Source organism: Penicillium alfredii, assembly GCF_028826965.1.
Source record: "Penicillium alfredii strain IBT 34128 chromosome Unknown utg000012l_segment0_segment0, whole genome shotgun sequence".
NCBI classification, from domain to species: domain Eukaryota; kingdom Fungi; phylum Ascomycota; class Eurotiomycetes; order Eurotiales; family Aspergillaceae; genus Penicillium; species Penicillium alfredii.
This window is the reverse complement of record NW_026622709.1, coordinates 131,331-148,725: the sequence shown is the minus strand read 5'-3', so window position 1 is coordinate 148,725 and position 17,395 is coordinate 131,331. Positions and strand designations below refer to the sequence as shown.

General features: G+C 55.1%; 11 protein-coding genes across 11 annotated transcripts; 6 read left to right on the top strand and 5 right to left on the bottom strand.

Annotated features, from left to right (window-relative positions):
* Positions 1-43: 43 nt before the first annotated feature.
* On the top strand, positions 44-674 carry NUU61_009592 (uncharacterized protein; the record flags this gene model as incomplete). Its single annotated transcript, XM_056660117.1, has 2 exons — positions 44-207; positions 269-674. 2 exons carry the CDS (start codon positions 44-46, stop codon positions 672-674), a joined length of 570 nt encoding a protein of 189 aa, XP_056506615.1.
* A 123-nt stretch (positions 675-797) lies between these two features.
* Positions 798-1,633, bottom strand: NUU61_009591 (uncharacterized protein; the record flags this gene model as incomplete). Its single annotated transcript, XM_056660116.1, has 4 exons — positions 798-1,073; positions 1,137-1,315; positions 1,367-1,481; positions 1,532-1,633. The coding sequence occupies 4 exons, from the start codon at positions 1,631-1,633 to the stop codon at positions 798-800; spliced, it is 672 nt and encodes a 223-aa protein (XP_056506614.1).
* Positions 1,634-1,823: 190 nt separating this feature from the next.
* Positions 1,824-2,580, top strand: NUU61_009590 (5-formyltetrahydrofolate cyclo-ligase; the record flags this gene model as incomplete). Its single annotated transcript, XM_056660115.1, has 2 exons — positions 1,824-2,400; positions 2,468-2,580. The coding sequence occupies 2 exons, from the start codon at positions 1,824-1,826 to the stop codon at positions 2,578-2,580; spliced, it is 690 nt and encodes a 229-aa protein (XP_056506613.1).
* Positions 2,581-2,617: 37 nt separating this feature from the next.
* NUU61_009589 (small nuclear ribonucleoprotein E) lies at positions 2,618-2,998 on the bottom strand (the record flags this gene model as incomplete). Its single annotated transcript, XM_056660114.1, has 3 exons — positions 2,618-2,667; positions 2,733-2,823; positions 2,876-2,998. The coding sequence occupies 3 exons, from the start codon at positions 2,996-2,998 to the stop codon at positions 2,618-2,620; spliced, it is 264 nt and encodes an 87-aa protein (XP_056506612.1).
* Positions 2,999-3,224: 226 nt separating this feature from the next.
* NUU61_009588 (mRNA transport regulator MTR10) lies at positions 3,225-6,429 on the top strand (the record flags this gene model as incomplete). The annotated part of the gene is made up of 6 exons (XM_056660113.1): positions 3,225-3,350; positions 3,413-3,505; positions 3,555-3,827; positions 3,882-3,972; positions 4,044-6,281; positions 6,341-6,429. 6 exons carry the CDS (start codon positions 3,225-3,227, stop codon positions 6,427-6,429), a joined length of 2,910 nt encoding a protein of 969 aa, XP_056506611.1.
* Positions 6,430-7,157: 728 nt separating this feature from the next.
* On the top strand, positions 7,158-9,565 carry NUU61_009587 (putative C2H2 finger domain protein; the record flags this gene model as incomplete). Its single annotated transcript, XM_056660112.1, has 2 exons — positions 7,158-7,296; positions 7,347-9,565. 2 exons carry the CDS (start codon positions 7,158-7,160, stop codon positions 9,563-9,565), a joined length of 2,358 nt encoding a protein of 785 aa, XP_056506610.1.
* A 415-nt stretch (positions 9,566-9,980) lies between these two features.
* NUU61_009586 (uncharacterized protein) lies at positions 9,981-10,607 on the top strand (the record flags this gene model as incomplete). Its single annotated transcript, XM_056660111.1, has 4 exons — positions 9,981-10,155; positions 10,229-10,369; positions 10,435-10,527; positions 10,579-10,607. 4 exons carry the CDS (start codon positions 9,981-9,983, stop codon positions 10,605-10,607), a joined length of 438 nt encoding a protein of 145 aa, XP_056506609.1.
* Positions 10,608-10,752: 145 nt separating this feature from the next.
* NUU61_009585 (uncharacterized protein) lies at positions 10,753-11,391 on the bottom strand (the record flags this gene model as incomplete). The annotated part of the gene is made up of 1 exon (XM_056660110.1): positions 10,753-11,391. The coding sequence occupies one exon, from the start codon at positions 11,389-11,391 to the stop codon at positions 10,753-10,755; it is 639 nt and encodes a 212-aa protein (XP_056506608.1).
* Positions 11,392-11,840: 449 nt separating this feature from the next.
* Positions 11,841-14,049, bottom strand: NUU61_009584 (M3 family metallopeptidase; the record flags this gene model as incomplete). Its single annotated transcript, XM_056660109.1, has 2 exons — positions 11,841-12,695; positions 12,745-14,049. 2 exons carry the CDS (start codon positions 14,047-14,049, stop codon positions 11,841-11,843), a joined length of 2,160 nt encoding a protein of 719 aa, XP_056506607.1.
* A 463-nt stretch (positions 14,050-14,512) lies between these two features.
* On the bottom strand, positions 14,513-15,941 carry NUU61_009583 (stearoyl-CoA 9-desaturase sdeA; the record flags this gene model as incomplete). Its single annotated transcript, XM_056660108.1, has 2 exons — positions 14,513-15,642; positions 15,704-15,941. 2 exons carry the CDS (start codon positions 15,939-15,941, stop codon positions 14,513-14,515), a joined length of 1,368 nt encoding a protein of 455 aa, XP_056506606.1.
* A 596-nt stretch (positions 15,942-16,537) lies between these two features.
* NUU61_009582 (uncharacterized protein) lies at positions 16,538-17,175 on the top strand (the record flags this gene model as incomplete). The annotated part of the gene is made up of 2 exons (XM_056660107.1): positions 16,538-16,563; positions 16,890-17,175. The coding sequence occupies 2 exons, from the start codon at positions 16,538-16,540 to the stop codon at positions 17,173-17,175; spliced, it is 312 nt and encodes a 103-aa protein (XP_056506605.1).
* Positions 17,176-17,395: the final 220 nt, after the last annotated feature.

Genomic DNA, 17,395 nt, shown 5'->3' with positions numbered 1-17,395 from the left:
TTCGATTCATTCCTCCCATTGAACATTGTCGCCTGTTGTCACCATGTTCTATTCATTGCGCCTGTTTGCGCGTGTCCCGCGAGTTCCTGTGCGAGTTCCTGCTGGTTCACTTCGATGGAATTCCTCGACTTCCCCCGCGACTCCGCCACTGTTGGCGACGCTGCGGACTGACCTCAAGACTGCCATGAGAGCCAAGGATACTTCAAGGTGTGTTTTGCCTTTCCTCTCTCTCTCTCTCTCTCTTTTTTGATCAGAAGCTCATTTACAGACTCAATGTCCTCCGCGCTCTAATCTCCGAGACCAACAACGCCGCCAAAACCACGTCGCCAATCACCACAGACATCCAGCTCTTGTCGCTCATCCGGAGACGCCAAGCTGCGAGTCGAGAGGCCGCAAAGCAATTCGCCGCGGCTGATCGATCGGATTTGAAAGACCAAGAAGAGGCGCAGATTGCTGTCTTGGATGAGTACGCGGGTCAAGTCAAGACTGTGAGCACCGAGGAGCTCCGGGAGGCGATTACACGAGACATCGAGGCCATTAAAGCAGATGGAGGCAAGCCTAATCCTGGGATTTTGATCAAGAGGCTGGCGCATTCCCCAGGTGGATCTCTGAATGGTAAGCCAGTCGACATGAGACAACTGGCTGCTTTGGCACAGGAGATCATCGCAGCATGATCTACCTACTTGTACACTACGATATTGTAACAATAGCTTCGATGCGAAAATAGAAAAAAAAAAACTCCCTTGAAATTGCAAAACCGGCTGATTAAAAGGACACAACAAACCCCTTGGAAACAATCACGAGCAGTAAAAAGCCATGCCTCCCAGCGAGGTCATCACAACACCCAGCCACCACCACCGGTCCGGGTTGATCAGCTCCTCTTTAATGATCAGATGACTCTCCGACAAACTCCGCTTCTTGTGAGACCCGGTCGGGGTGGGATTCAAGGTCGTGGTGGGCAGCATCTTCGGGGGCCGGTAGGCAAGGTACATCGGGTGCAGAATGATGCCGTCCGATCTGGTCAAGTCGAGGCGTAGAATGCCGCTGTATCGATCGGCACCGACAGAAAACGTCTAATATCTGTGAGCGAGGCCTGATACATCTCGTCAGAGATAGGCAGAGATCCGCGGACATACCTCGTAATGTTCTGTCGTGTTATAGCGCGTATAGGTGCCAATGTCTTTCCGACATGGCTCCGAGAGCAGTTGACGGCCATCAACCGCGATTGGGGTGAGGGTCAAGGACCCGTTGGACGCAACAGCATACGATCCATGTTGCCATTGCATGATCCCCGTGGGACAGGACGGGTCGGTGGCTGCGAAGCATTAGCTGTATAGATCGACCACCAGAAGGGACCCACACTGACGATTGGCGATCGCTCGATAGTAGGCTTCCTCATAGTGTCCGTCGGCATCGAACGAGTATGAAATCCCCGTCAAGTTGGGCTCCAGCAGTTTGTCGTGCAACGGATCGTAGAATCCCTTCGCCGCGTCAGTTGACACTGTTTTCTTTCCTGTTCGAGTCCACATACCGGGCCCGTGAGGACATCGCGAGACTTGGTTGTCCAAGTACCGACCAAATCCTCCACATTGGTGGCATAGGCCACAGATAATAAAGCCCAGATCAACATCATCGTGAGGGTCGGCGAGAAGAGAACAAAAGGAAAAAAGGAAATTGGATCCTGGAGTGAAGATGTCCCCTTCATTAGGGCAACCCTTCATTCGAGTGGGGAACATCAACAGACCTTCAGCAATGCGCTCCACTCTTATCGTATCGGCAGGAATGTGCTTTTCTCCCGCAACCTCCCGGTTGACGCAAAGATGATGGCGCTGCAGTCGGCCAAGCGCGACCTGCGCAAGACGATGCGCGAGGCCCTTCGACAATTACCGGCCACATCCATCACTCAACAATGTTCGTTTTCTTTTCTTTTCTTTTCTCTTCTGATGTTTGGGGGTTTAGGTCTGACCATCACAGCCCGAGTCGCTACCGATCAATTGCTATCACAGGCCGAGTATCAGAATGCGAAGAGCATCGCTGTGTACTTGTCGATGCCAGTGGGGGAGTTGTCGACGACGGGGATTGTGCGAGATGCATTGCAGCGTGGAAAACGAGTCTACATCCCATACATCCACACCCACAACAAAACCTCGGTCATGGACATGTTGGCGCTGGAATCGATGACGGAGTTTGAATCGCTACAGCCCGATAAATGGGGCATCCCGTCTCTTCAATCTACGCAGGCCGATGGTCGTCCGGACTGTTTTACCACCGGCCTCGATCTCGTCGTGATGCCGGGCATGGCATTCGACCGTGATTTTCGACGGCTTGGCCATGGCAAAGGATATTATGATCATTTTCTCACGCGATATTCTAAATGGAGCAACAAAATGCCATTCCTGGGTAAGAGCCACTCTCCCCAAAAAGAATCAACACAATCCGTTTTTCCCCCGACTGAACTCCGTGCTAGTTGCCCTTGCCCTCCAGGACCAATTGGTCGCCGAGGGAATTCCCGTGGTGGAACATGACTGGCTGGTGGATGCGATCGTGGTGGGCGATGGCGAGTATCTCAAACGTAGATAGACCCGCAAAGAAGAGAGAGAAAAGAAAAAGTAATAAATCAAACGGCCTGGATCAGTGACACGTTGTCGCCCTTGAGCAGGATTTGGCCTGTGATACACATTCAATTAGTCGTTGGTGCTTGTGTGGGCTTGGGCCTTGAGTCTTGTACATACCGAGCGGGCGGCGCTTCTCTTCCTCGGTCTTGGTTGCGAGGCGCACCTCCACAGCATCGTCAATGACCAGGTTCATAAACTCATCGAATCCCTAATGACATTAGCGCGGAGCTGGGGGAGCTGGGAGATATGAGGAAACGAACTCGGATCTTGCCCTCTATCCGGAAGGCGAGCTGCTCGTACAGCCAGATAGAAACCGTACTGCGCTTCTGCAGCAGGCTGAAGATAAAATGGATCGGCGCCAACAAAGTCTTGCGGCCAGCCATGGTGGTTGAGAGTTTGACGGGGAAGTCCTTCGTCCATCGACGCGGGAAGTCAAGCTCTGAGACCCCGTGATCTGTACGGTAATACCGTGACGCCCCCCGGTCAACATCCCACCTTCCCTCTCCTCACACTCTGTGACTCGCCTCTGCCTTCCCCACCGCTCTCTCTTCTTTTTGTTTCTGATGCCGATATTCTCTTGCTGTGCCTGAATTCTTATTCAATTTCAAAATGGCCAGCAAGGAAGACGGGCAGCCATTCGCCCCGGTCCTGGCGGCCGTCGCGACCATGCAAGGGAATGTGCCCCGGTCCGAAAAGACTCAGGCCCATGAGTTTCTCGAGAAGTTCCAGAAATCGGTAATTCCCGCCCCCTTCCCCCTGGTGCAATTTTTTCTCGGTTATTTCTGACGCATTTACAGATCGAAGCCTGGACTACTACACACGCTCTATTACAGTCCCCCGACGTGCCGGTGGAAGCAAAACTATTCGCGGCCACAACCTTGAAAGGGAAGGTGAGAGGGACCCTTGCCCCGCATCATGACCGCGTGGCTAACCGGACAGATTGTCTTCGACCTGGATCAACTCCCTCCAGAGGCGATAGTCGCGTTACGAGACTCGGTACTCAATTTGCTGGTGGCATTTGCCTCGGGCCCGCGACCCATCCAAACACAGTTATGTGTGTGCTTGGCTAGTCTGGCGATTCAAATGATCGCCTGGAAGGATGTTTTGGCGACCGTCGGAACCGCACTGGGAAGTAGTGCGGGGGACTGTGTGCTGGAATTCTTGAAGATCCTCCCGGAGGAAGTGACTGAGGGCCGCAAGATTAATCTGAGCGTACGTTCTTTTGTCGTGTCGCGTCTTCTGGGTCGGGGCTAACACAGTCTACAGGAGGATGAGTTGAATGCAAGGACCAAGGAGTTATTGGAAGACAATGCCGAGCAGGTGATGCAGCTGATGATTCAGTATGCTCAATCGTCGCGTATGTTACCAAGGATCTTTCCTTTTTCTCGCGCCAAACGAATAGTACTGACTACCGTTCTCGCTATTTAGCCACGGCCGCAACCAATCCGCGTCTTTTGGACTGCATCACTTCATGGCTTCGCGAAATTCCCGCCGCCAAGGTCGTCGAGTCACCTTTGATGGACGTGATCCTGAAAGCATTGGACAATGACGTGTCGTTCGATGCCGGTGTCGACTGCGTGTGTACCCTCTACAGAGACACGAAGGATGTCGACGAATCTCTACCCGTGATTCAAGCCCTCTACCCGCGATTGATGGCTCTCCGACCGAAGATTGCCGAAATGGCCGAAACTGAAGATTCCGAGGCGTTCAGAGGCATTACAAGGATGTTCGCTGAGGCTGGTGAGGCCTGGGTGGTGTTGATCACCCGTCTACCGGCTGAATTCCGGGGCCTGGTGGAAGCTGTTCTCGAATGCTGTGCGCGAGACTGGGAGCGCGACGCAGTGTCGCTGACGTTTATCTTCTGGTTCGAACTGAAACAGTACATTACCCTCGACCGATTTGCGGACGCTCGGCTTAACTTCCAGGATATTTTCTCCCAATTGGTGGATATCATGGTGAAGCATCTCGAATACCCCAGCCCGGAGGAAGGAGAGACAGATCTGTTTGGGGGTGATCGTGAGCAGGAAGAAAAGTTCCGCCAGTTCCGGCATTCGATGGGCGATGTTTTGAAGGACTGCTGTGCGGTGGTCGGCGTGGCAGAATGCTTGGGCAAGATCTACCAATTGATCCAGCAGTGGGTAGCCAAGTATGCGTCGCAGGCCAGCCATGAACATGTTCCGCACTGGCAGGAACTGGAAGCCCCGCTCTTCGGTCTTCGGGCGATGGGCCGCATGGTTGATCCCGAGGAGAGTACGGTGCTGGGACAATTAATACCTTTGATTGTCCAGATCCCCGACCAGGAGAAGGTGCGATTCCAGGCGATTATGGCCTTGGCGCGTTACACGGAGTGGACAGCATTACACCCGGAAACACTTGAGGCTCAACTGAACTATGTGATCTCTGGTTTCCACCATACCTCCCAAGAGGTCGTCCAGGCGGCTGCACTTGCCTTCAAGTTCCTTGGGACCGACTGTCAGAAGCTACTGGGAGGCCACATCGCTCAGCTGCACTCGTTCTTTGAGTCCGTGCTCGATAAACTGAAGCCCACCAGTCAAGAAGAAGTAACAGAGGGTGTTGCCGCCGTGGTGTCGGTGCAGCCTCTGGAGAAGATTTACGAATCGTTCAAGATGTTCTGTGATCCTATCATGGCCCGGATCATGAACCTCGCCAATAATGCACAAGACGAAGAAGGCCAGCGAGCCGTGGCGGATCATCTGCAGCTCATTACGATCTTTGTGCAGGTAGTGACTCCCATTGTCGCTCCCGGAGAGGAGAACCCGGCTGTGAAATACTGTGGAGAGGTTCTGCCCATTATGACCACGATTGTCATGAACTTTACGTCTTCGACGCCCATCTTGGAGCGAGTGTGCCGCTGCTGGCGCTATATGATTATTTCGTACCGGACGGCGATGATCCCGCTGCTGCCTACCCTCGCTCAAAGCATCGGGAGTGGGTTTGAGAGTTCGCGGGAAGGCTGTTTTCTGTGGGCCACGGACGCCGTGGTGCGCGAGTTCTCCGACGGTGCCGAATACGTGGATCAGGCCACGAGTGATGCCGTCTACCAGTTTTATGAGCAGCAAGCCATTGCCTTCTTGCGGATCCTGAACGACCTGCCTCCCGAGAATCTGCCCGATGTCATTGAAGACTTTTTCCGACTCTCGTCCGACGCTGTTCGCTACTACCCCAAGAAGTGCATCAGCTCGTCCCTCGCCATCCCTATCTTCTCCGCCGCCCTGAGTGCTCTCACCCTCCAACAGGTGGATCCTCTCATCGCCACGCTTCATTATTACCGAGATCTCTTTAGCTTCGCATTTGAGAAGCCGTTGGTTTCGCAATTCACCAGTCCCGAAGGCGAGCCCTACTTAAACCCACCCGAAGTGCGCGAGGCTGTCAAGGCTCTGCTGGTCTCGCAAGGCCAGCCGTTGGCGCAGCGTGTGCTAACGGGGATGATGTTCACGTTCCCCAGCGACTGTTTCCCGGATGCGTCGGGTGTGATTATGACGCTGTTTGAACTTCTTCCGCAAGAAGCTGGGGCCTGGCTGCAGACCACGCTGCAAATGCTGCCGGCTGGGTCCATCAAGGCCGGTGAGGCCGAGCGACTTCTCAAGAACGTTTCCGACAAGGTGCAGTCGGGAGAGACCCGGAAGATCCGCCCACTTCTCCAAGGTAAGCTACGATACCAATTTCTAAGATTGATGTGCTCTCTCGATACTAACTGCTTCCAGACTTCACCAATTCATACCGCCGCCGGAACGTGGCTCCTCGCGATGGCCTGGGCCGCTTGGAGGCGACTCGGTTCCGGTTCAGTGGGTGAATGATTCTCCGTGTATATTTTTTGTGATCTTTTTGTTTTCCGAAAAAGAAAATCCCCCGGAGCATTTGCACATCAGGTGTTGGTCCTTTGCTATTCGCCATGGGGTACGATGGCACGAATCCGGTCACGATTGATGATCTGCCAGATGATCTGGCATTGACTTACGGGGAGTGCTCTACAAGAGCGGCCTCGATCAGGGAAGGGTCCATAGAGATTTCAGTTCGGGCTGCAATGAGCATGTCATAAATACGCAGCATTCTATCTGGCTCGCGTATCTACATCCAAGATAGCCGATCAATGGTGAGAAGGTTAAGACCTCGGAGATTCAAGACATGGAATCGGTGGATATCACTAGCCAGAAATGTGAATAAGGCTGCATCCATCAAGTGTTTTCTCGAGTAGTTCGCATTCATGCATGGTTCCTGCATTGCTGGTCGGGTTTCCACGATGTATATCTGTAGATCCGATGCATACGGCGGATGGTATATTCTATGTAGAGTGGAGTACACTAGAGACTCGACAATAATGTATGAGCACACACACACACACCAATAGCGTAGATCATGAATTCATTAATGTACCATAATGTGCGATGTTATCAAGATCGTCTCCGTTGCCAGCCAAGAACCAGCCAAGTAACCTTAAGACCCCGCGTCTCCGCACTCCCCCGGATCAACTCTTGTCTTTCTCTTCTCCCCCCCACGTGGGATCTGCTATGGCTCGATAAAATGGCCGAGGTCGACCAGCCTTCCAAGCGTCGGCGTCGCAGCCGCAAGGTCCTGGCCGATCGCAAATTTGAATGCACCCACGAGGGCTGCGGCAAGAGCTATTCGCGCGCTGAGCACCTGTACCGCCATCAGCTGAATCGTAAGTCTTCTGTCTCGCGACTCGCGTCTTGCCTCCTCTGACTTTGGTAGATGCTCCCAAGCAAATCTATCGCTGCGATTTCCCCAACTGTTATCGATCCTTTGTGCGACAGGATCTCTGCATCCGCCATCGCGAACGCCACACCACGCGTGGCTCCCAGCTTCAGAAACGCGACCACTTCACAAGCGAAAACCCCGAGGATGACGACCTCAAACCTGCCCCGGCCTCATCGCCGACTCCTCCATCCATGACCGCGCCTGATTATGCCTTTGAGCCCAAACCTCCGCCTAGCTCTGCTTACCCGCTGTCGACAGGGATCGATGTGGGTGCGGTGCAAATGCCTGAATACCCAGACTTCCCGGGGGCTCTGGATCAATCCGACAGTCTACTCGATCTCGAATCAATGTCGGGCGCCTACCCGATCTTCGGCGGCGAAACCTACAACCGGTCGCCGTTTGCCATGGCTGACGATTTCGCGGCCTGGCTCTTCAGCGAGCCGCTCGCCCCGCTGGGGTATGGCATGATGCCGTTTGTCCAAAATCAGTTTTATATGAATGAGCCCACCTACAATAATTTCTGTTCGGTCATCCCGCAGCACCCGATGAGCGTCACCAGTATTTTGGACTCAGGGTCGGCGCCCGCCATCATCTCCGATGATAAGCGACAGGAACTGCTACAATTGATGGCGGCGCGGTTCAACGAGGCGGCATACACGGCGGGCGCTAAACGAAAAGATGCGCTGATGGATGGTGATTTGAATAATGATCGCCACGTTCTGAGTCTGCGCATGATGCAGACGTATATCGGGTCCTACTGGTATCATTTTCATGCCCAACTACCAATCTTGCATCAACCGACTTTTGCCGCCGACCGCACCCCGAATCTACTGTTGCTGGCAATGATGGCCATTGGGGCCGCGACGCTAGACAAGATCCACGGGCAGGCCGTCACGGAGACCGCCGCGGAACTGGCCAGTTTTATTGCATGGCATCTTCGTTGGGAGATCTTCATGGATGCAGATTTCCGGCCCCCAGCCCGGGTCTGGGTGTTCCAGGCCCTGCTACTGCTGGAAGTATATGAGAAGCTCTTTTCTACCCGGGCACTGCATGAGCGCGCACATATCCACCACGACACGACGTTGACGCTCATGCGTCGTGGTAGCTCACTGATTGGCCGGTCATCGTTTGAGTCGCCCGATACTAAAGAAGAGGACGAGTCGTGGTCGCACTGGATCAAGGCCGAAGCTACTCGGCGTGTGGCATTTGCGGCATTTGTACTCGACTCCACACATGCCACCATGTTCGGGCACTCGGCCAAGATGGTGGCACACGAGCTACGGCTGCCGTTGCCGTGTGATGAAGCATTGTGGGCTGCGACAAGTGCGGCCGAGGTCGCCCGAGTCCAGTCAAGCTTGCAGTCGCACGGGGTCCGGCCGGTGATGTTTCTGGACGGACTCAAACGGACTCTCAATGGGCAGCCTGTGCGGACCAATGCGTTTGGCCGAATCATTCTCATGGCGGGTCTGTTAAGTGTCAGCTGGCACCTGAACCAACGAGACCTGCAGATCAGCTCGTTGGGGGTTGGACAGGCCCTTGGTGGGCGCAACAAGTGGCGGACAGCCCTGCTCCAGGCATTTGACCATTGGCGCCGCGACTTCAACGAGGCGTTGGGCCCATCGGCCTCGACGGAATTGCGGGACGTGTTACATGGGCTGGCACACATGGCCTCGCATGTGGAGATTGTTGATCTTCAGATATTTGCAGGTGCTGGCCGACTGATGGGCCGGTCGATCACGGCTCGCGACTATAGCACGGCCCGCGAGAAGACAGTCCGATGGGCGGCCAAGGCGTCGGCGCGGGATGCTGCGTTCTACGCGCTGAAGTTCTTGTCGGCGTGCTTTGCCGACCCGGCGTTCCCGTCGGGCCAGTATGCGGCGCGCGACGACTACTTGCTGAATCGGCCGTGGGTGATGTATTTTGCGGCGTTGGTGGTCTGGTGCTATGGGTTTGCGCTAGATGGGCCGCTTCGCCCGGCACCCGCTCTGCCGACAATAGCAGACCGGGAGCACGACCTCCAGATGTTTCTGAGAAGAGTCGGCGCGGCGCATGGGCCCAATGATCTCGAGTCGATGAAAGGGCGAAACGAGTGTCTGGGGCTGTTGATGATTCTCCGAGACTCGTTTGTCAACTCGCGGTGGGAGCTGCTGGGCGAAGCGGCGCGGCTGCTGGACAGCTGCATTGCAAAGCTGCGCGATGTACATTTAGGATGAACCACAGTTGTCAACGTGCTATATTGTAATTCCTCTTGTTCTAGTAGATCTGATCGGAGTGGATTTATTGTCGTGTATCCGTTGCCCCTAACGACCAGCGCCGATCCCACTTCCCCAATTTCCACTCTTCGATTTCTCCCCCAAAACTCCTCCGATCTTCCTGTCTTGCGCTTCTCTTTTTCCCGCATATCTCCCTTGCAAATTCCCGTCATGGTAGGTTGATCCCCGCATACCAATGGCCCCCCTGGGCGATGGTGAACCCCCCTTGTCATCACTTTGTTGACGGGTTGCCTCATCGGGGCTGTGGCCACTGGCCCGCCCGCCCCTTTCCCGCTCATCACTCCCCTCCTTGCGAATCTCTCGAAGCCGTTCTCTGTTTTCTGCTCTCGAGATCTTCTCTGTGTCCTCTTTCACCATGGCTAACAAGAACGATCAGGCCTCTACCAACTACAAGGAAGCGTTTTCGCTGTTCGACCGCCGCGGCTCTGGCCGTGTGTCTGGTGAGCTGTTGGGTGATCTGCTGCGCGCTTGCGGGCAGAACCCTACGCTGGGCGAGATTACCGATCTCGAGAAGGCGATTGGCAATGACTGTACGTTTATCAGTGTGATTTACGGATGATTCCTCAGTGCGAATGTCAAAGATACTAATGATGACGTGAACAGTCGACTTTGAATCTTTCCTCAAGATCCTCAACCGCCCCGGTGGCTTCCGCGAACCTGGCGACCCCGAAGAGTACTGCCGCGGGTTCCAGGTGTTTGACAAGGATATGACTGGGTTTATTGGGGTGGGCCAGTTGCGCTACAGTATGTGATCGATGAACAGAGTGAAAGTGTGAAGGCGTGGAAGAATGCGGCTAATAATGCTGCAGTCCTTACCAACCTCGGTGAGAAGATGTCTGACGACGAGGTCGACGAGCTGCTCAAGGCCGTTGATACCAGCTCTGGCGAGATCAACTACACGGGTATGTTCCATCTCTCTGTATGGGGGTAGAGGGCAGCACTAACTCTCTCAGATCTCGTCCGCACCATCCTCGCCAACTGATACCCTTGACTTGTTTATGATTTACGCACGCATTTGGAGATTCGGTCGGGTTCTCGGGCGCGAGGGACTATCTTGTATGATTCAATCCAGTGAATATTTATGTTCATCTTTCTATTCTGGTGTGCTTGTATATGATGTAACGTCCTCACGACCCCTCTGCCCACGCCCGCCATTCCTTCTCCCCCACTCCCTCTCCGCCCATCTGCTCCGTCTCCACCACCGCCGCAGGCAGCAGATATACCGCCGGCGGCCGGTCCTCGCCCGTCTTCTCGGAATCCGTCTGCTCCGTCGACGCCCAGTGCACCCGGTCCAGATAGTAGCCCATCAACACGCGACACCGCCCGCACCGCAGCAGCACGCGCTTCTCGATGCCGTCTTCGCGACGGATCAAGGTTGGGCGCCGGTCGGGGATGGTTGTCGAGAGGAGAAGCGTCGTGTGTTTTGTGTGAGATTGCGTAGATGTAGATTGTAACTGTGTCGTAGAGGACTGCGCTGTCGTATCTAGTTGGCTTGCTGGGTTCTTGTCGGCATCGCTGCTATCTTTGGCGTCGCTGGCACTCTCGTTGTCCTCGGCTTCAGCCTCCTCTTGTAGTGTCTCGGCTTCAGCTTCAACCTCGGCCTCAGCTTCGCCTCTCTCCAGAGGCAGAATCACTGCCCTATCTTGTGCGGCACCGCTGCGTCGCGGGAGATGCGCGAGCTGGCGCGTTGTCGCGAGGAGGAGGTGGTTGCAGAAGCGGCAGTGCAGAGTGCGGATTGGAAGGGTGGGTGGATGGTTTGTGACCATGGTGATTTGTTCCAAGGGAGGTTTTTTTTTTCGAGTGAAATTGGGACTTGAAATTGGTCGATAGCGGGTTGCGTTACTTGCGTGGTGAGAGATTCTTTGCGGGGAGTTCGGTCAATTCGGTGAGGGAAATAGATGTCTTGTTGTGTTTTGGACTCGACTGTTGCCCATTTCTCGTTTGTGGTAATAAGATATTCCGTCTGGAAGAAAGAATGAAAGGTATTCAGCTCGTTGGTTCAGACAGAATTGAAGCTCTCGAAGGCGGTGGATCCACTGTCAGGGCCTTATGGGAATATCTTGGCGCGACAGCTATGTATTTCGTTCACTTTACAGTATATCTAGTGAATACTGGACTTCTGCGCATCTAACAGCATCTACGATCATTGATGTCCAAATAACAACATTTACCGAAGATGTTTCCGATGCTACCCTGATGCTACCAATCACGATATCTACGCCAGTCCCAGCTCCTGGTAAAACGCATCCGTGCGAGGCTCGCGGCCCAGGAACTCTGCCAGCGTCTTCATCTCGTCCTGGCTGCCGCCCTTCTCCAGGACCTGGTAGCGGTAGCGCCGGCCAGCGGCCTTGTTCATGGGGTCATCCTTGAACACGGTGTAGAACATATCGGTCGAGTAGACCTGCGAGCTCAGGTAGCCATAGTAGCCCGCATCGTAGCCGCCGATCAAGTGGCCGAAGGTCGCCTCGCCGTGCCCCCATTCATCGCCTGCACTCAACGCCTCAGGTCCGTCCATCTGCGTGATCTCATGGCGGAGCCGGTTGTATGTCGCGGACAGCGGCAGGGCCTCGATGTCGGCGTGCGAGGCGGGCTCGTGCACGGTCATGTCGAAGATACCAAAGTGCAGCTGGCGCAGGTTAAACAGCGCGTCGTTGACGTGCTTGGTCCGAATCAGATTCTCGATCACCTCGTCGGGGATGCGTTCAGACGGCGGGCCCGTCGCTGTCTTGCCACCGCTGCGTGCCTGCTGCGCCTCCTGCCATCCGGCCAGGTACTCGGGTGACAGCGTCGAGTAGTGCCGGCTCAGGGCCCGCAGCTGCGACGGCGTCCAGCACCAGTTCTCCAGCATCTGGCTGGGCGCCTCCACGAAGTCGCGCACCGTGCTGGTACCGTGGAACCGCGAGTACGTCGTCCGCGACACGAGGTCGTGGATGCCGTGGCCCAGCTCGTGGAACAGCGTCACCACTTCGTCGTGCTTGAGCAGACTCGGCTTCTTCGGCCCTGGCTTGGTGAAGTTGCACACCAGCGCCGTCGCCGGGTAACGACGGTTGCCCGACGCATCGGTGAAGCCCTGCATAACGTTAGATTAAGTATATAGGCCATAACAGAAATATACATACCGGTTGCAGGTTGAAGTTGGCGGCATGGCCGTACTTGCCCTCGCGCGGGAACAGATCCAGATACAAATACCCGACGAACCCACTGCCTTCGCCCTCGTCATTCCAGACACTGAACACCTGCACATCCTCGTGCCATACGATATCACCGCCCTTGCCCGTCGGGGCAACTGCCGCGCGGTCGTCGCCCGTGATCTCAACAAACTCCAGTCCAAACAGCTCCTCGAAAATCTTCAGCATGCCCTCAATGGTAGTCTGCAGCGGGAAATACTCGGCGATGAGCTGCTGGTCCAGCGAGAAGTCGCGCTCCAGCATCAACCGGTCATAGAACCGGTGGTCCCATAGATAATAACGGCCGTCCGCGGCGGAGTCGGTCGCCTTCTTCAGCTCCATCAGCTTCTGAATTTCTTGCTTGCCACCCGCAGTCAGCCGGGACCGCAGGTCGCCCAGGAATTTGTCCACTGTCTCCGGGGTCTTTGCCATCTTGTCCTCAATACGGAACGCGGCGTGGTTCGGGTACCCGAGCAGACGGGCCGCCTCGTCGCGCAGCACAATGGCCTCGCGGAAGAGCGGCACGTTCTGGTTGCACTTGTTCTCATTGGAGACCATCACCTGTCGGCGGGTCTCGGGGTTGGAGGCGTACTTCATTGTCGGGAACAGATCCGGGTACTTAAACGTCAGCCAGAGCTTGCCGGCATTCTCGCCCTCGCCGCGTTTAAGGCTGGAGAGCACGTCCTCGGGTACACCGGCCAGCTGCTCCTCGGTGAACCACAGCCCGCCGTTCTCTTCGTTCAGGTTCTTCTGGAACTCAATGCTCAGCTGGCTCAGCCGCTTCTTGATCTCCTTGAACCGGGCCCGCTGGGGGCCCGCAGGCAGACCCAGTCCATTCCGCACGAAATCCTTATGTTCCTTCTCCAGCAGACGGCGTGACTCCGGGTCGAGAGACTCGTTACGGCGCAGGGCGGCATCAACCAGAGCAAAGACATCCTCTCGCATCACCGCTTCGATGAAGAACTCGTCCATCAGCTCCTCGGCCTTGGACGAGGCATCTCGCAGTTTCTGGTCCGTTGAAACAGCCTGGTAAAACCCCAGGATGTGTGCTTCAAGGGCCATGACATTCTCATCTTGAGCCAGGGGGCGCACGACGTTGTCAAAGGTGGCCGCGTCGGGTTTGACCCCGGCCACCACCTTGTCTTGCACGGCACGCGAGCTTCGGATCAGGCGCTCGGCGTCCGTCACCACGGACTGCGGGGTAGCTGTGAACACAGGCGGCGCCTGGGGCGGGCGCCGGAGATGAGCAGGGGCCATGCTGGAAGTCGTCAACAGTCGTGCGGGGGGACGAAAGTGGCCCAGCACGGATGAGAGACGGGCGGGGAGACGGAGGAACGGCGCCACGATGAGGAGGGCGAAGAGAGGGACTAGAAGGTGGAGGCGGGGAGTGAAGGCGAGAATCTTGGCAAATGTCGGAAGTCAAGTCCGTGAAGATGCGGTGAAGTCGAGTTCCGAGGACGACTATACGCAGGTCAGGTGATTGTCTCGTTGTCCCCGTTACAGTCTGTGGGGACTCGACTACGGGTGGGTCGATGGTAATTACGTAGAGGCCAGGGAGCTATTAGGATTCAAAATGAGCATCAAAGCAAGTCGTTTCTAGTTCATGACAGATTATCTATGGAGCCAGTCCCCATCAATTTTGAGACAGTGCAACACAAAAGAAGAAAACGCCCCGACACCCGATTCAAATATGCTAAACAATTCTTGTCCTCTTGAGGCCTTACGCCGCATCCGCAGTGGGGATCGGCTCCGGGATCTTGGTGGGCTGCTGGCCGGCCCGGATGATGCGCTGACCCGTCTCGTCGCGGACGTACTCCGAGTTCTCCTTCTGGGCGCGCTTCCAGATCTCGACCTCGCAGCCACCACGGATCACACTGACACGCATGGTGGACAGGAGGTTGTGGGCGGCGTTGGAGTGGTAGTAGATACCACCATTGAACATGGCCGTGGCGTCCTTGCCAATGCCCGAGCTGATCATGGCCTTGCCACCGGGGTGGTCTTTGATGAAGTCGGTCACGTCGTGGACCACACCCGCCACCGCAATGAGACCGCGGCCATTCTTGGCCTGCTCAACGTAGTCGTCCCACTCCATGACGGGAAGCTGGTCCAGCGGAACACCCCAGTCCAGCTTGGCGCGCTTCTGGTCGATCTTCTTCTGGAGCTGCTGCACGCGGCCCTTCTCGATCTCGTTGGAGCGGAACTGCTTCAGGTCGTAGGCCAGGCCCAGCTGCTTCAACGTCCAGATGGTCCACTTAGTCGGGTCGTACTGGTGCCATTCGATGGCGTTGCGGTAGTCAGAGGGGAACTCGTGGTGGAAGTTGTGGTAGCCCTCGCCAAGGGTGACCAGGGCGGTGATCACGTGGTCCCGAGGCGAGTTGCGGTCGTCGAAGGGCTGGTCGCCGAGCCAGTGGGCCAGCGAGTTGACACAGAAGGTGGCCTGCTGCACGAAGAAGATGCGCAGGATGCCTGCGTACACGAATCCACCCCACCAGTCACCCCAGCCGAGACCAGCCACGCACATGGGCACGATCAGACCCATGGCGATGACGACCTTGATGTAGTGGCGGTGCTGCCAGACCACGACGGGGTCCTCGTTCAGGTCCGAGATATCGGTACGGCCAATGCGCTTAGGGTTCTGCTTCATGACCATCCAGCCCAGGTGCGAGTACAACAGACCCTTGCGTACCGAGTACGGGTCTTTCTCAGTGTCGGTGTACCGGTGGTGAGCACGGTGACCACGAGCCCACCAGCGAGCGGAACCTTCGACGGCACCGCCGCCGACAAGAGCGAACCAGATTCGTAGGGGCATAGTGGCCGAGTAAGAGCAGTGAGCCCACAGGCGGTGGTATCCTAGGAATGTAAGTTAGTTTTTTTTTTTTGGCCCATCGCTGTTTCATGCAATTCAACATACCTGCGGTGATACCGAGTCCAGTAAAGAAATAGTAGATAACTGCCCAGACGGCAGTCTTGAGTTGCAATGGCACCCAGAGGGCCTGGAGGCATCCATAGAGCGGAATGCCAATGATGAAGGTGACATTCAGCCAGTTGACATGCTTGTGCCAGTTGTGCTTGGTCAACGGGGTGTCGGCAATGTGCACCTTCTTGGTGTCTGGTGCCCGAGGGCGTGATGACTCTGGCTTGGTCGACATGGTGATGTATATGTGAGAGTTGTCGGAAGGAGACCAGGACAGGGCGATGTTTTTTATATGCAAGGCCCACTTGGGACCAACGTTGGGGAAGCTGAGGGACGATCACCAACGACTATGAGGGAAGTGAAGTCCACAGGCGAATCAGAACCACAGAGGCATTGGGCACAATCACAAGATCCCTCGGTTAGAAAAGAGAAGAAGAACAGTGAAAATCTTTCTTTTCGCGCTTTTTGAGGTGGCGACTGAATTCCGCAATCGTGTTGGGTGGCCCACCCCAACGCTTTCATGCCTCAGGCATGAAAAAGGGCGGATCAGAAAATCCGCTGGGAAAAAGGAGCAGACGATTTCATTGGCTCACCAACCCCACTAGTCCTAACCTGGAAACCCCGGGTTATCTATTCACGTGACTCATTCGGGGCCTGATAGATCAGGTGATATTCCTGGCATCCAAGGATGTGAACTCCACGGAGTACTCTCTTCTCTTTCTTTGCAGCCTAGTCTGATTACTCTCTCTTCCTTTTTTTTTTTTTTTTTTTTTATTTTCTATTATCTTTTGCAACCATGTAAATGATCGACCCCTAGAGTAGATGACTTTCATGGCCGACCGAGACAGCCCACTCAAGTAGGTTCAGCCGCATGTCTCACCTTCCACAACTTGGTTATTTATTGATTTTCTTCCTCACTCTCCCTCAGGTGAGCATGAGTGTTGGGTTCAGCGTGGGCGATTTTCTAACAGTCATAGGGCGTGCTAACAATATTCCAACCAGATTTGTTGGTGCGCCTGCTCAATTCAAGGCTCGCTCCGATGAGTACGCCGCTGTCTCTCTAACCATGGATCCATGGATGGCTCCACTATCCTCAAGGAACTTATTGATCCATCGGCAGAGTATGAAATCTTACCATCGTTGTGAATGATGTCAAAGTCGATCTATCAAACACTGCTCTCAGTGCTGAGCAAAAAACAGAACTGCAAGAAATAGCAGCCAGCTGCCAAAATGTTCTCGCTGGAATCGAAAAAGTCATTGAGCGATACTCCCTAATCAACGCCCCTCATAGTTTCCAAAGAGTCTGGAAACGTCTTGGGTGGGAACATGAAGATGTTCGGGAACTTCGGAATCGTATTCGCAGTAATATCGGCCTTCTCAATGCCATCAACGGGCGAATCACCCGCAACAGTGTCCTGGAATTACTGGATCACAAGAGCAATGAGCAAGACCAAAAGTGTGTAGAGTGACTGTTGCCAACGAACGATGCAGTACAGCAGAGTGACTTGATCGGCGTCAGCCAGGAACAGGGCAGTGGCTGTTGGAGTGACTCGAATTCCTGGCATGGATCGAAACACCACAGGAAACAGTGTTCTGTCCAGGGATTCTGGGAGCAGGTAAAACAATCCTTGCATCGGTTGTGATCGATTAGTTAGAGGCTCGATTTGAGAATGACCGCGACATGTGTGG